At 52.6% G+C, this 15453-nt stretch overlaps 2 protein-coding genes across 3 annotated transcripts in view; one reads left to right on the forward strand and one right to left on the reverse strand.

The window, feature by feature from the left end:
• The window catches only part of SPICE1 (spindle and centriole associated protein 1), an 84572-nt gene extending 76426 nt beyond the window's left edge, over positions 1–8146 (forward strand). For both annotated transcript variants that reach the window (XM_077346318.1, XM_077346319.1), the window contains 3 exons: positions 3416–3518; positions 5126–5213; positions 7361–8146. In XM_077346318.1, coding sequence (XP_077202433.1) covers positions 3416–3518; positions 5126–5213; positions 7361–7414 — 245 coding nt within the window. In that variant the 3' untranslated portion in view covers positions 7415–8146. The remainder of the gene's footprint in view (positions 1–3415; positions 3519–5125; positions 5214–7360) is intronic.
• Positions 8147–9902: 1756 nt separating this feature from the next.
• On the reverse strand, positions 9903–14566 carry LOC143841674 (V-set domain-containing T-cell activation inhibitor 1-like). Its single transcript, XM_077346323.1, has 4 exons — positions 14283–14566; positions 13026–13433; positions 12092–12376; positions 9903–10227 (listed from the first exon to the last, which is right to left on the reverse strand). Exons 1-4 carry the CDS (start codon positions 14341–14343, stop codon positions 10193–10195), a joined length of 789 nt encoding a protein of 262 aa, XP_077202438.1. The 5' UTR covers positions 14344–14566; the 3' UTR covers positions 9903–10192.
• Between the last annotated feature and the right edge of the window lie 887 nt (positions 14567–15453).

The raw sequence follows: 15453 nt of genomic DNA on the forward strand, positions 1-15453 counted from the left end.
CCAGTAACAGACATCCCCTCGTCTCCAGGCCACTCAGGTGAGCTCTTTATGATGTCATGACAGAGGGTCTCCAGTTTCTCTCTAATCTTGCCCCTGTCTAACCTCTGGTGTGTTTAGGGATTCCCCCTACCCCCAGGGCCAGTAACAGACATCCCCTCGTCTCCAGGCCACTCAGGTGTGCTCTTTGTGATGTCATATCAGGGGGTCTCCGGTTTCTAGGTTTGCCCCTGTCTAACCCCTGGTGTGTTTAGGGATTCCCCCCCAGGGCCAGTAACAGACATTCCCTCATCTCCAGGCCACTTAGGTGAGCTCTTTGTGATGTCCTGTCAATGGGTCTCCAGTTTCTCTCTAATCTTGCCCCTGTCTTACCGCTGGTGTGTTTAGGGATTCCCCCCCCCCCCCCCAGGGCCAGTAACAGACATCCCCTCGTCTCCAGGCCACTCAGGTGAGCTCTTTGTGATGTCCTGTCAGTGGGTCTCCAGTTTCTCTCTAATCTTGCCCCTGTCTTACCGCTGGTGTGTTTAGGGATTCCCCCCCCCCCCAGGGCCAGTAACAGACATCCCCTCGTCTCCAGGCCACTTAGGTGAGCTCTTTGTGATGTCCTGTCAGTGGGTCTCCAGTTTCTCTCTAATCTTGCCCCTGTCTTACCGCTGGTGTGTTTAGGGATTCCCCCCCCCCAGGGCCAGTAACAGACATCCCCTCGTCTCCAGGCCACTCAGGTGAGCTCTTTGTGATGTCATGTCAGTGGGTCTCCAGTTTCTCTCTAGGTTTGCCCCTGTCTAACCCCTGGTGTGTTTAGGGACTCCCCCCCAGGGCCAGTAACAGACATCCCCTCGTCTCCAGGCCACTCAGGTGTGCTCTTTATGATGTCATGTCAGTGGGTCTCCAGTTTCTCTCTAGGTTTGCCCCTGTCTAACCCCTGGTGTGTTTAGGGATTCCCCCCCAGGGCCAGTAACAGACATCCCCTCGTCTCCAGGCCACTCAGGTGAGCTCTTTGTGATGTCATGTCAGTGGGTCTCCAGTTTCTCTCTAGGTTTGCCCCTGTCTAACCCCTGGTGTGTTTAGGGACTCCCCCCCAGGGCCAGTAACAGACATCCCCTCGTCTCCAGGCCACTCAGGTGTGCTCTTTGTGATGTCATGTCAGTGGGTTTCCAGTTTCTCTCTAGGTTTGCCCCTGTCTAACCCCTGGTGTGTTTAGGGATTCCCCCCCAGGGCCAGTAAGAGACATCCCCTCGTCTCCAGGCCACTCAGGTGGGGTCTTTATGATGTCATGTCAGTGGGTCTCCAGTTTCTCTCTAGGTTTGCCCCTGTCTAACCCCTGGTGTGTTTAGGGACTCCCCCCCAGGGCCAGTAACAGACATCCCCTCGTCTCCAGGCCACTCAGGTGTGCTCTTTGTGATGTCATGTCAGTGGGTCTCCAGTGTCTCTCTAGGTTTGCCCCAGTCTAACCCCTGGTGTGTTTAGGGATTCCCCCCCAGGGCCAGTAAGAGACATCCCCTCATCTCCAGGCTACTGACGTGTGCTCTTTGTGATGTCATGTCAGTGGGTCTCCAGTTTCTCTCTAGGTTTGCCCCAGTCTAACCCCTGGTGTGTTTAGGGATTCCCCCCCAGGGCCAGTAACAGACATTCCCTCATCTCCAGGCCACTTAGGTGAGCTCTTTGTGATGTCCTGTCAGTGGGTCTCCAGTTTCTCTCTAATCTTGCCCCTGTCTTACCGCTGGTGTGTTTAGGGATTCCCCCCCCCCCAGGGCCAGTAAGAGACATCCCCTCGTCTCCAGGCCACTCAGGTGGGGTCTTTATGATGTCATGTCAGTGGGTCTCCAGTTTCTCTCTAGGTTTGCCCCTGTCTAACCCCTGGTGTGTTTAGGGACTCCCCCCCAGGGCCAGTAACAGACATCCCCTCGTCTCCAGGCCACTCAGGTGTGCTCTTTGTGATGTCATGTCAGTGGGTTTCCAGTTTCTCTCTAGGTTTGCCCCTGTCTAACCCCTGGTGTGTTTAGGGATTCCCCCCCAGGGCCAGTAAGAGACATCCCCTCGTCTCCAGGCCACTCAGGTGGGGTCTTTGTGATGTCATGTCAGTAGGTCTCCAGTTTCTCTCTAGGTTTGCCCCAGTCTAACCCCTGGTGTGTTTAGGGATTCCCCCCCAGGGCCAGTAAGAGACATCCCCTCATCTCCAGGCTACTGACGTGTGCTCTTTGTGATGTCATGTCAGTGGGTCTCCAGTTTCTCTCTAGGTTTGCCCCTGTCTAACCCCTGGTGTGTTTAGGCATTCCCCCCCAGGGCCAGTAACAGACATCCCCTCATCTTCAGGCCACTCAGGTGAGCTCTTTGTGATGTCATGTCAGTGGGTCTCCAGTTTCTCTCTAGGTTTGCCCCTGTCTAACCCCTGGTGTGTTTAGGCATTCCCCCCCAGGGCCAGTAACAGACATCCCCTCATCTTCAGGCCACTCAGGTGAGCTCTTTGTGATGTCATGTCAGTGGGTCTCCAGTTTCTCTCTAGGTTTGCCCCAGTCTAACCCCTGGTGTGTTTAGGGATTCCCCCCCAGGGCCAGTAAGAGACATCCCCTCATCTCCAGGCTACTGACGTGTGCTCTTTGTGATGTCATGTCAGGGGGTCTCCAGTTTCTCTCTAGGTTTGCCCCTGTCTAACCCCTGGTGTGTTTAGGGATTCCCCCCCCAGGGCCAGTAACAGACATCCCCTCGTCTCCAGGCCACTCAGGTGTGCTCTTTGTGATGTCATGTCAGTGGGTCTCCAGTTTCTCTCTAGGTTTGCCCCTGTCTAACCCCTGGTGTGTTTAGTGATTCCCCCCCAGGGCCAGTAAGAGACATCCCCTCGTCTCCAGGCCACTCAGGTGTGCTCTTTGTGATGTCATGTCATGGGGTCTCCGGTTTCTCTCTAGGTTTGCCCCTGCCTAACCCCTGGTGTGTTTAGGGATTCCCCCCCAGGGCCAGTAACAGACATCCCCTCATCTCCAGGCCACTCAGGTGTGCTCTTTGTGATGTCATGTTAGTCAGTCTCCAATTTCTCCCCCTCCCCCCAAGTCCAGTCACAGACATCATTTTACTCATAGGTGTAGCTAAGTCTCTGAATTCCCAAATTATATTCAGGGAGGGAATTCCCTAGCCCTTTTCCTCGGGAGGGGGTGGGTTCTCCATCTTTGGAAATTGCTAAGCAGAGGCTAGAGAGCCATCTGACGGAGAGGCTGATTCTGTGAAGGCTCAAGGGGGTGGCAGGTGACAGTGGATGAGCGAGGGGGTTTGACTAGATGACCCAAGAGGTCCCTTCCAACTCTTTGATTCTATGATTCTGTGAGCTTCTCATCACCACCACACCAAAATGTCTTCCAGGAATTCAGTAGCCAGTGAGTGACCCTCATCTTCTTTTGTTTTGCTTGTTGGCTTGCTTGTTTTAAAGGAAGCGGAAGGAGGAAGATTGAGATTTCCGTTCCGGTGGCGGAAACTCTGGACAGTTCCAAAGAAGACATTTCGTCCCCTTCCAGCGGGACCAGTGCAGGAAGGTAAAGGCCCTTCAGACAACTTAAAATAAGCAAACGTGTGGAATGTTCTCTGTATAGGTTTTTAAAGTAGCTTGATAATCCTCCGTAAGTCCTGTTTGTCTGTCTTGGAAATAATCCCCTGCCTGTTTCCTCCCTAGTCTCATGAGCAGCCTACTCGTTCTGCCCGGAGTACAGCAGAAACTTCGATGTCAGGATGGTTTTATTAGAACAGGCTGAAGGTCTGTGGAGGCATTTGCAGGCCTTTAATTGGGTGATGGCCGCAAAGATGAAGCCGGGACAGGCTCAGAGACAGGGCTCTCTCCTTGGTGGCTCCCTGCCCGTGCCGTGTTACTTCCACCCCCACGAGGCTTTCCTGGTTCCTGCCTATACTCTCCTTCAGGCACCAGGTCAAAATGTTTATTTTTATTCAGGCTGTGCCCACTCTGTTGACTGTTTTGTAGGCAGCTGTTTTACTAATGTAGTTTTAGGCTGCTCAGTGTTTGTTAGTGTGCTGTTTGGCTTGGCTACAAGCTGGTTTTTGGAGAGCAGCACACAGATTCTTTGAATAAAGGGGAAAACACAGAGAAGAAGAGCTGGTTTTATATACCTTGTCTTTTACTTCCTGAAGGAGTGTCAGAGCAGCTTGCAAACACATTTCCCTTCCTCTCCCACAACAGACCTCCCTTTGTGCCAGGTAGGGCTGAGGGAGCTCTAAGAGAACTGCTCTGTGAGAACAGCTCTAAGAGAACTGTGACTGGCCCAAGGTCACCCTATAGGCTGCATGAGGAGGAGTGGGAAATCAAACCCAGTTTTCCAGGTTGGAGGACGCTGTTCCTTATCCACTACACCCCGTGCTGGGCAGCTTGCTCAGTCCGTGACACTCCAAGGAACTAATGTAAAGATGTACATTTTTGTGTTGCCAGAAAGGGAAAGAACCTTGGTGTGGTAGTTAAGAGTCGTGGCTCCTAATGTGGTGAGCTGGGTTTGATTTCCCACTCTGCATATGCAGCCTCCTGGGTGACCTTGGGCTCATCACAGCCCTGATAATGCTGTTTGTTCTCACAAAGCAGTCCTGTCAGGTCTCTCACAGCCTCACCCTCATGCCCAGCCGGTGCCTTTCTGAGCATAATTTCAACCCATTTTTGTGAGTCCTACCCTCTGCTGCCAACAGGAACAGCCCCCTGATCTCCTCTAAGTGACAGCCTTTCACGCCCTTCAAGAGAGCAAGCATGTTGTTTGTTTGTTTGTTTATTTTTGCATTTATATACCGCTCTCCCTGAAGGCTCAGGGTTGTTTCTCCCCCCCCCCCTTCTCTAGGCTGGACATTCCCAAGTCCCTGAATCTTTCCTCATAAAGCTTTGTCCCCAGGATCCAGAACCTCCTCCTCGCTCTCCTCTGCCCCCTCTCCATTTGGTCCTCATCCTTCCTGAAGTGAGGCCTCCAGAACTGCCCACAGGACTCCAGCTGCAGCCTGGCCGATGTCGTGTGCGGCAGGACTGGGACACCTTGCAATTTTGATGCAATGCATCCATTGATACAAAGGGGAGAACTTGTTGATGCAGAATGGGGATTTGCAAGGAAACACCATATTCTTTTTTTTTTCCCCTTCCTAATCTGTGTGCCTATAGATCCGCAGGCACCTTGAGCCAAATGAGTCTACCACAGAGTGCTGCTTTGGGAAACACACCACTGATACCCGACAGTCGCAAGGTTAAGGTAAGCCTTCCGTGAACACAGATGTCTCCTCCTCTTCCTCCCACAGTGGGTGTCTCCTCATCTGGTCGCAGGGCAGAATAAGAGTGAGACTGAGGCCGGTCTGTCTTCGGGAGGTCCTGTCGTGTTCTGCAAATGACAGACCTTGACGCTGCCGGCAGTCTCACATCAAGCCACCCACTGGCACCAGAAAGCCTTGCCCCAAGAGCTCAGAAGGAAGGGGCAAGAAACGCAGGAGAGTGGACTCCGGCTGCATTCAGACCTGCAGAAGTGGGAGCTTGTTTGCAAGGGGCACAAACCTGGTGTGTCTTGTTCTCTCCCTCCTCCTCAACATGGTAGAGAGTTTTGGTTCCTAGAACAGACACAGGCCTCGGTTTAAGACAGCTGCATCCCGATGCTGCAACAAATTGGAGTGGGCAGGCAGGCTCTGGGCGTTAAATCCAGCATAGCTGTACAACGTAAGAAGGCAAGAGAAGCCATGCTGGATCAGGCCTATGCCCCTCCCGTCCAACACTCTGTGTCACCCAGGGGCCAGAAGGCCTCCCACTGTGGCCCCTGAAACCCCAGAGACCTCTGCTCCAGCGATTTACCCAATCCCCTCTTAAAGCTTATAGCCGCCGGCACTTCTTGTAGCAGTGACTTCTTTTGCTTTTTTAAACTCATTCTTTGTTCTTTGATCTGGTGGGCGATCAAAGCTTACTTTGGGGCTCATGGGTATTGTAGTCCATGCACATCTGGAAAGCCACAGTTTGGCCACTCCTGCTGTGTAGGGTTTTCAAGGCAAGTTCATGAAAATCAAGATAATGTAGAAATGAACACAGAAGGATATTGCAAAAAGGGGGGGGGGGCTCAATAAGGCTCAATAAGTCCTGTAAGTTTCAGAAGAATTAATATACTTCAACTGGAGGTCCACATTGAGCTGAGCAAGAAGAAAATCTTCTTGTCTTCAGAATCTTTCCTTATCATCAGAAACACCCAGGACTAGTATCCTAGGTGATAGCTTGTTTCATTGCTGGACTTCCTCAGTTGTGTCATAATAATTGCATGTGACCAAAAAGTTCAGGCTGAGCTCATATTTCCTTAGGTAACAGAATAGAGCAGGGATTCCCAACAAGGGGTCCGTAAGAGCTCCGGGGAGGGGGCGGGGGGTCCGCAGTCTTTCTCCTTCTGCCTTAATAGGCACAAGCTGGGGAACCAGCCACTTCCACTGCTGCCCCCCTAAGTTCTCTCATGGTCCCTGTGCCTTGGAGGGGGTGGAGTTTGTATGCCTGCTGCTGCTCCTTATCACCCCCCCCCCAAAGTCCTCGAGGCTGTCTGAACACGGCTGATGGTGTCCCTTCTGGCACCCAACGACTTGTGGTGGACTCCCCAAACATATGGAAGAAGGTTCTGTAGTTGGATGAGACAAAAACGGAACTTTTGGGCCAGGAGGAGAAACGCCACATAGCGTGACATAAGCCCAACTCTTCCTGTCATCCTAAGAAGGCCATTCCCACCTTGAAATGTGGTGGTCGCATTGTGCCACGGGGATGTTCTTCATCAGCAGGGCAGTTCTGGAGGAAAACCTCTTTCAGTCTGCTAGAGACTGGAGACTGGGACAAAGGTTCCCATTCCATGGCCCTAAACATATGGCTAAAGCTACATAGGACTGGTGGAAAGGGAAGAATGTTCATCTTCTGAAATGGCCTAGCCAGAGCCCAGACCAAGGTCCAATGGAGAATCTGTGGCTTGACTTGAAGATTGCTGCATGCCTTGAAGGAGCAGCTTGGCCTTGAGGAATGCATGAAAATGCCACTGGCCAGATGTGCTGACCTGACAGAGGCAGACCCCCAAGGGACTGGCAGTTATAATTGCAGCAAAAAAACGGCTCCATAAAGTATTCGGGGGGGGGGGGGATACTTATGCACAGGTTTTCTTTTTTTTCTTGTCTCCAGTCCCATTTGAGTCACAATAAAAAAATATTTTGCCCCTTCAGCATAGAAGGCATGCTGAGATCCAACTGGTGCTACGCCCCCCCCCATAGTACCAGGATTATAATGCAACAATACAGGATATTTTTGCAATCTTTTTGCATGTGACTTCTGGGAGAACCCATAAGCAGCAGTCCAGCCTAAGCTTCTGAGCTTTGCCCTTTCTTTTTATGCCCGCAGGCCGAAAAGCCAAAGGACGAAGGCTGGTTCGCCTTGTCGATGCACGTCAGGTAGCGCCACGCCCAGGCATTCTCCTACAGTTCCCTGGCATTTTGTGGCAGAATCTGGAAATGACCACTGGCCGAGGCTCCCTGTTTGTGGGGATCCCTCTACGTCCGTGCCGTGTGCCTCACAGTCAGAGCTCCTGTCCATACCTCCAGCGAACAGAGAGGGGAGCCTTGGACGCCTCCGTCCCAAGTCAGTCCCGGCCCAGCTGTCATTAATGGTTCTCCTTGGCCACGTTCTCTGCTTGGGCCTTGATCTCCCTTGTGAACTGAATGCCAAATAAAACAGCTGCTAGAGGAGTCCCTCAGCTGTGGTTGGAGGCTCACCTCTGACATCTGAAACTGAAACTGTGGCATGCAGCTCATGGGTGGGGTCCAGGGCAGGGGGGGGTAGTTTCTCTCATTCCACGGCCAACTTCTGGTTCCCATATGTTCTGTTCCGGGGGGGGGGGGTTGTCTCTTGGGCTACAGCAGGAGAAAGGAAGTGAGCAAGTTGTGCTGCGTGGGTGAAAATCCCTTCTATCAGCGGAAATTTCCCACGGATCTAAGCTGGGAGTTTTTAGAAGGGCCAGAGGTGACGTTAATGGTGGTCTCAGCAGAGAATGATAAATTCATTGTTTTAAAGTCGCAACTCCCTGGTTGAATGACATTGCGGTGGTATGAAACCGATTTCATCTTTGCTGTGATATTCTGTGGTTTGTATCTTTTGACGGTAATACTAATAAAACTATACAAGACTGTCCTTGCACTGCTCTTCCGTGCCGGTGTGTCTGGGATTCTATTCTTGGGGAGCAGAGGGAAACTTATCATTTCCTCTTTCATCAAGGTTCCCGTCACCCACAAGCACTGCAGAGGAGGGGATCAGCCAGTTCCCGGGGAGACATGAGTAACTCTGAAGCACAGCTGATGCTATTCTGTGCAGATTTAGCTGGAGCGAGTGTGCTATGGCCTCCGTGCCCTACAAAAAATTGGCGTGCAAACCTCTAGGAGCCCTGAACGTAATTCTAAGCCGTGGCTGAGCGGCCTGTTTATACTGTTGATGGGGGTTTGATCATGGTTTCCTGTGTCAAAATTGTGTGGATAGATATTTCGAAAGGGGCTCATGGGAATTGTAGTCTGTGGACATCTGGAGGGCCACGGCCTGGCCACCCCTGGTCTAGGGTTCCCAGTATGAGACTACAATTCCCATGAGCCTCTGCCAGCCACAGTTTGGTCTCCCTTGGGCTAGGGGAAGGTCCCCAATTTGGGGCCGTGTATTTGCCAACACCTTTCCTGGTGCCCACCAAGCAGGGTGATCTAGGTGGGCTATTCACCCTTGGGGATGCACTTGGCTGTGATAATTTTTACAAACGCAGCTTTAGACGAGGATTTTCATGGTGTGGCTGGAAATAAGCTTTCTTAGCCGTTTTTGGGGCTGGCTCCAACTCTTAACGATAGAGGTTTTGTGGCTGTGCTGGCCACGGGATTGAAAGGGGGGGGGGGTCCCCAGCTGAGGGTGTATTCGCAACACTGAAGAAGTTTGCAGAGGCTCAAATGGAGTGACCGTGACTAACTCCTCAAATTGGCTAGGGATGAGTGATGGGCTGCAGTTTACCTGTTTTTAGGCATTCCAAATGTAAACTGTAGGTGAGTATAAATGGATTTAGAACTGCCCTTCTCAAAAAATTTTGCCATTGAGAAACCTGGAAACATTCTTCAGGCTTTGAGAAACCCCATCAGGCAAAATGCAGTTGGGAAGCAGAGCTGTGGCCACGCCCACCTGGGGCCCCGCCCCTTCCCACCCCCCCACCCCCAGGCCCATCACTGGCCATTTTGGGGAGAGGGAAATGGTTGACACGACCACCTACTGTTTTGTGTTGGCGGATACTGTCACACCACCTGGTAATTATTTTAAAATTTTTAAATGTATATTAAGAATTAACTTCCACCCATTCAGAAAACCCGGGGCTTTCAAGAAGGCCCAGGACTGCCCAAAACCCTGGCTGAGAAGAAGAGAGCTGGGGTTTTTATACTCTGCTTTTCACTCCCCAAAGGAGTTCTAAAGTGTCTTACAAACACCTTCTCCCCACAACAGACACCAGTGTGGGCACTGGGGCTGAACTGCTCTGCCAGAACCACTCTGAGAGAACTGTGACCGGCCCAAGGTCACCCAGCTGGCTGCCAGTGGAGGAGCGGGGAATCAAACCCGGTTCTCCAGATTAGAATCCACTGCCCTTTAGCCACCACACCAGGCTGGCTCTCGCGTAAACTTTCCACTGGTGAGAGGCAGTGTTGCCTGAGTGAGTTCACGAGGTCACGTGGGTTCCCAAAGGGACATGGCCCAGACATAGGGTCATGTGCTTCGGCTGCCCTTCCAGCCCGAAGCAGCCAGCTCTGGCGGCCGAAGCACACAATCCGAAGCACACAAGTGTCATGACATGACAAGAGCAGCTCTCCCAGGAGGGAAAGAGCCCGTGAAATTAGCTCGCTTGTTTTGAGGCACCACACTGGAAAAAACAATCCTGAGCCACGGATCTTCACGCCATTGGTCAGTTTCGGTTTAATTTCTGTGATTTTATGGTTGGGGTCACCACAACAGGAGGAACTGGATTAAAGGGTTGCGGCATCAGGAAGGCTGAGAACCACGGTTCAATGCAGATGTGGACGCGGCTGCAAGCCTTGCCTTTCCTAGGGGTTAACTACGCTAGTCCCCATCGCCCCCACATCCGCACATGGCGCAAAGCGGAAGGACTCATCTGGCGGAGGCACCACCAGAGTCTTGCCTTGGCGGGTTCCAGCTGCTGAGTTGCTAGTAGTGGTTGTACATGTTGTGGTATTTTCTCTCTGAGGGGGAGAAAGAAGAAAACGCAATCTTGGAACACCATCTGCCAGAGTTCTTGCCCACCTGGCGGTGGATTTCTTTCCTAGCAGACCTTACTTGTTCAGATCTAGTTAGCTGCAGTGTGTCTGTGAGTGAGTGTTTGCCCCCTGGGCCCTGTTTAGCTCTATCTCAACAGATCTTGGAAGCCAAGCAAGGTCAGCCCAGGCTAGTACTTGGATGGGAGACCTCCAAGAACAAGCAGAGAAGCAGGCAATCGCAAACCATCTCTAAACATCTCTCGGCTTGAATACCCTACACCAGGGATTCCCAGCCAAGGTTCCTTGGGACCATGGGATTCTCTGAGAGTTCCCTAGGGCAGGGGTAGTCAACGCTGGCAGGGGCTCATGGGAATTGGAGTCCATGAACATCTGGAGGACCACAGGTTGACTACCCCTGCCCTAGGGGTCCCGCAGCCTTTCCCGGAAGTTCAGGTGCCCACTGACATCACTAGACATCACCGGAGCTGACTTTCCCTGTTGCTCTACAGGCCCTGCATGGAGCAGACCTAAAGTGGCCAATCTCATTTTATCCTATTGGCCCTTTCGAATGCTGGTCACATCCGGTGAGAGTTTATGAGTGATGTCACTTCCTGGGAGAGGCAGCGTGGCAGGCTGGTGTGGCCAGCTGCTCACACTCGGCCCATAAATATGGACATAATTTCCAATCCATGCCATTGAACGTGAAGAAGTATGCCTGCACACAACAGCTCATGCCTGGAATAAAACTTGGCTGGTCTGAAAGGTGACCCCAGCCTCAAAATTTGTTCTGCTGCTTCGGATCAACAAGGTGACCCACTTGAATACAGCTACCAAAGTAACTTGCTTTTAGGACTTTACCATGTGAGTGTACAATATGCAGGTTTGGTTTGTCCTTTATAGACCCTGGAAGGGTTAAAGGGCAGACCTCCTTGGTCTCTTGCTGTCTGGGCAGTCAAATGGGCAGGTGGCAGCGATACCCTGGGGGTGCCGTCTCACGGGTCAGTCTTCTGTTTTGTTTGCCCCCGCTAAACCCCAGCGATGCTCCTGGGATGGGCTCTGATTTTGGAGTTCAGCCCATGTGGCCCCCACTGTGACTGCAGACAGTGGCAGATTGGAGCCCACGTCTCTGGGCGCCGCCCTGTGCCTTATTCTTTGTCCTTAAGAGGTGGCGGGAGAAAGGATCGTGTCCTTCCTTGAGGGAAGTGGGCATGTGCTACACTCCTATTCTGCCCTCCAAACCCTAACATGGTCCATAGAACCAGAGAGCTGGAAGGGACCTCCAGGGTCATCTAGTCCAACGCCCTGTAGGAAACTCACAACTACCTGCCCACCCACAGGGACCCCAATTCCATGCCCAGATGATGCCCCCCCCCCCATTAGCTCAGAATCCCTGGCCAGTCTGTCCTGGAGAAAATTCACCTCCCAAACCAAAGCGCCAGTCGGCACTTCCCTGGGCATGCCAGAAAGGGCCACAAGGGCCAAGCTGAGACACAGTCCCTTCTCTCCACCCACTCTCCATCTGCCTCAGTTCATAGAACCAGCATTTCTGTCTGATGACTCTCCAGCCTCTGCTTAAAAACTTCCAAAGAAGGAGAACCCACCACCTCCCGAGGAAGCCTGTTCCAATGAGGAACTGCTCTAACTGTCAGGAGCTTCTTCTGGATGTTGAGACGGAATTTCTTTTGAATTAATTTCATCCCACTGGTTCAGGACCGACAACTCCGCTCCATCCTCTATGCGGCAGCCCTCCAAGTACTGGAAGATGGCTCTCCTATCCACGCTCAGTCGTCTTCTCTCCAGGCTAAACAGACCAAGCTCCCCCAACCTTCCCCTGAACCGCAGCACTCACTTGGGACCTTGTGGATGGATCTGACCGGCCTGTTCAGCACATCTTCCTCCTCGATGTGGCACGTGTAGATCTCGTGGAGTGCCACGGGGTAATGCAAGATGGACACCACCCGGTGGGACCCGTCCTGCCTCTCTTCCAGGATGTCTGTAACGGCGTAGCTGGAGATGTCCTCCTCTCGGCGGTTGCGCCAGGTCACCTTCGGCATGTGGTACCAGCCCGTGGAGATGCACTTGGCCACCAGCACGTCATCGACTGTGCTGAACTGCACCTGTGGCTCTTCGGCGTCTTAAGGAGGACGGAGAGGGAGAAAAACAAAACAATTATGGATTCCCTAGTGATAGTTTGGGCCTAATTGCTCCGAAGGCCCCGGGGCGGGGAGGAGAGGTTGTCAAAAGGTGCAAGCTGCAAGAACTCTCCCGTTTTCCTAATATCGATAATGGTAACCTGGTAAAAGTGTCAGGCTAGCAGAACAGTTAGACAGTTAGGCAAGACTCTCCCGCCCTCCTTTCTACACAATATTTGTCTCTGTTCTTAATAAATCTGTTTTCTTCTTAGAAGCAGCCTAGTGCTTCACCCTCTGCCAACACACTCAAGAGTCAGAGCTCCCTGCATCAGGTACGTTGACTCTCCAAAGCTTATACCCTAAACAAACTCTATTTCCGGAAGATCAGGTGATAACCGGGATGCTGCTGCTAGGTGGTACTGAGGCCTTGTAATTACTGTTGAAAGCTAATTTTAAATGTATTTTAATCCAAATTAATGAATTGTTTAACTATTCAGGTGACTTTTATGTGAATGATGACGTACACCACCTTGAGCCAGTCCGCTGGGAGGGCGGTATAGAAATTAAATAAATAACTAGATAAAACCTCTAAGGTGGTACTGGATTCAAATCTAGCTCGTTGATGTCACAAGAGTGTACCACGATTCCTACCTTCCACGAGGAGCTTCATCTTCCTTTGCCCGGCCCCCCGGGAGTTAGTGGCCTTGCAGATGTAGAAAGCCTCGTCCGAAAACTGCACTTGCTCCAAAATGAGGTCCAAGTTGCCTTCCGAAATCTCATCATCGTCCACCCAGATTCTCCCCTCGTACAGGTAATTCTGCTCCTCCAGCTGCTCCAGGTTGTTTGCAAAACTGTAGATGAGCTTTGGGTAAAACTGATAGAAATCCTGGAGGGCCACGAAAAACTTGAAGAAGTCTTTGTCCTCCACCTCGTGTTCCTCCTTGATGTCTTCTCTCTCCCACGTGAAGGACAGGCCGTCGGTGCCGTCCACGAAGGAGAAATGGCAAGGCAGGGAAATGTTGTCGAAGGGACGGGCCCGCAATTCGGTGGTTGTGGCATCTACAAAACAGAACGGCCAAGTTAAAATCAAGTCACTTTGATTTGGGAAGCCCTGAGCTCAGACATCCGTCCACCCTTCAAAGCAGCACTTTCTGCGGGGGAACAGATCCCTCTCACCTGGAGATGAGCTGCAAAACCAGGAGATCTCCAGCTCCCACCTGGGGACTGGACCCCCTAGCTGTGCTGCTTTTTAACACTGATGCTTCAGCAGCAGCTGCCGCCACAGCACGAGAATCTTCACCGCAAGATGGAAGGGAAGCTGCCATTTTATGGCTGGCCCCGCCTCTGGTGGCAGCCATTTTGAAGCTGAGCTCACAATGCTGCGTCAGATTTCCAGAAAGAAAAGGCTCAAAAAGAACAGGGATCTCTGTTTTAAGGCAAACCCCTTTCTCCCTCTCGCTTTCTGTACCACCAGAGAGCATCAAAATACTGACAGATTGTTTAAACCAGTGGTCCCCAACCCCTGGTCTGATGTGGTGTCTAACAAGAAGAAGAAGAAGAAAAAGAAGAAAAAGAAGTTTATGCCCCACTCTTCACTGCCCAAAGGAGTCTCAAAGCGGCTTCCAACTGCCTTCCCTTCCTCTCCCCACAACAGACAATCTGTGAGGTGTGTGGGGCTGAGAGAACTGACAGCACTCTTGGTGAGAACAACACTATCAGGGCTGTGACTAGCCCAGGGTCACCCAGCTGTCTGCAGGCGGAGGAGCGAGGAATCAAACCCAGCCTCCCAGATTAGAAGCTGCCAGGCTTCACCAATGGACCCCACTGGGTATCGGACAAGCGCTTACTCAAGACCACCCCCACGCCATCGATTTAGAAAACGGAACGTCCTTCTGTAAAGCGGCTTACCTGCATAGTATGAAAGTGCCGTGAGAAGCAAAGGATAGAACAGGAACGTGAAGGAAGCCATTCTGATGAGGAGGGAGAATCCCTGCCCCGAGTCCGGGGTCCCACCCCGCTTTCTGCAGCCTGAGACCCCCCCGCGTCTGACTCCAAACAAGCACGCCGTGCAGCCTCTGGCAGGAGAGTCTGTCTGATCCCGGGAGGGGGGGGGGCGGAATAATGAGCCACCCAACGGCAAGGCAGGCCTCAGGTGTGTCACCTGTCGCTGCACGTCCCTCCTTGCGCTCCAGGAGGGGAGAGGAAGGCGGGGGGGGGGGGGGGCATGCTGATGCTGGCCTTGTCTCCATCAGCCAACATTTCACCTGAAAGGCTTTTTAAACCCTGAAATGCTTTCTGGGGCCAGTTTTTTTAAAGGTCCTCTTTACAAATTAAAATCTTACTGAGCAGGACATTTTTTATTATTGATTTATTATTATATTATATAAACAAACAAATAAATCTCCTGTGCTCTGCTTCTGACTCTCTGTCCCCAAACGGCCTGGGTGTCTGTCTGTGTGTGTGGGGGGGGGGGGTCAGTTCCCTTCCCGGAGCATCCCGGGGACCTGAGTGCCGCCCCCCTCCCTCCACCATCCAACGCCTTGGTACAATTCCCACGGGGGGGCGGGGGGGGTCAGGACTTCCATGCTGGGCCTCCCTGCCATTTGTCTCTGATCCAGGCTGGGGTGGCAGCCAGCCCGGCAGCGTGGAGTCCTGGGGATGCGCGGCAGACTCTCATGTGGAGAACTGGGTCCAATTCTTGTGCCAGTCCCAGCTCTCTCAGAGCTCCCTCAGCTTCATCTACCTCATGGGGAGAGGAAGGGAAAGGTGTCGGGGGCTTCTTGGGGCAGGGAGATGTGGGGTGTCAACACCCAGCGCCTCTCCTCTACCACCCATCAATAGAGAGAGGGCCCTCTTGGTGTGTGGTTAAGAGCTGCGGCCTCCAATCCGGAGAGCCGGGTTTGCCTCCCCGCGCGCCTCCTCCACCTGCAGCCAGGCGGGTGACCAGTTCTCTTGGAGCTTGTGCTCGCTCACCAGATCTCTCCGAGCTCCCTCGGCCCCGCCTCCCTGGCCGGCCGCCTCTTGCGGGGCGAGGGGGGAGGGGCTGGGCGGGGCTGGGCGGGGCGGCCGCTCGGGGACT

Source organism: Paroedura picta, chromosome 7 (genome assembly GCF_049243985.1).
Source record: "Paroedura picta isolate Pp20150507F chromosome 7, Ppicta_v3.0, whole genome shotgun sequence".
NCBI classification, from domain to species: Eukaryota; Metazoa; Chordata; class Lepidosauria; order Squamata; family Gekkonidae; genus Paroedura; species Paroedura picta.

Coding starts and splice junctions, on each gene's coding strand:
- LOC143841674 (XM_077346323.1), bottom strand. CDS start 14,343: ATGGCTTCCTTCACGTTCCTGTTCTATCCTTTGCTTCTCACGGCACTT. Junction 13,434..14,282: donor GGCACTTTCATACTATGCAG/GTAAGCCGCTTT, acceptor TCTGTTTTGTAG/ATGCCACAACCACCGAATTG. Junction 10,228..12,091: donor ATCCATCCACAAGGTCCCAA/GTGAGTGCTGCG, acceptor TCTCCCCCTCAG/AGAGAAAATACCACAACATG.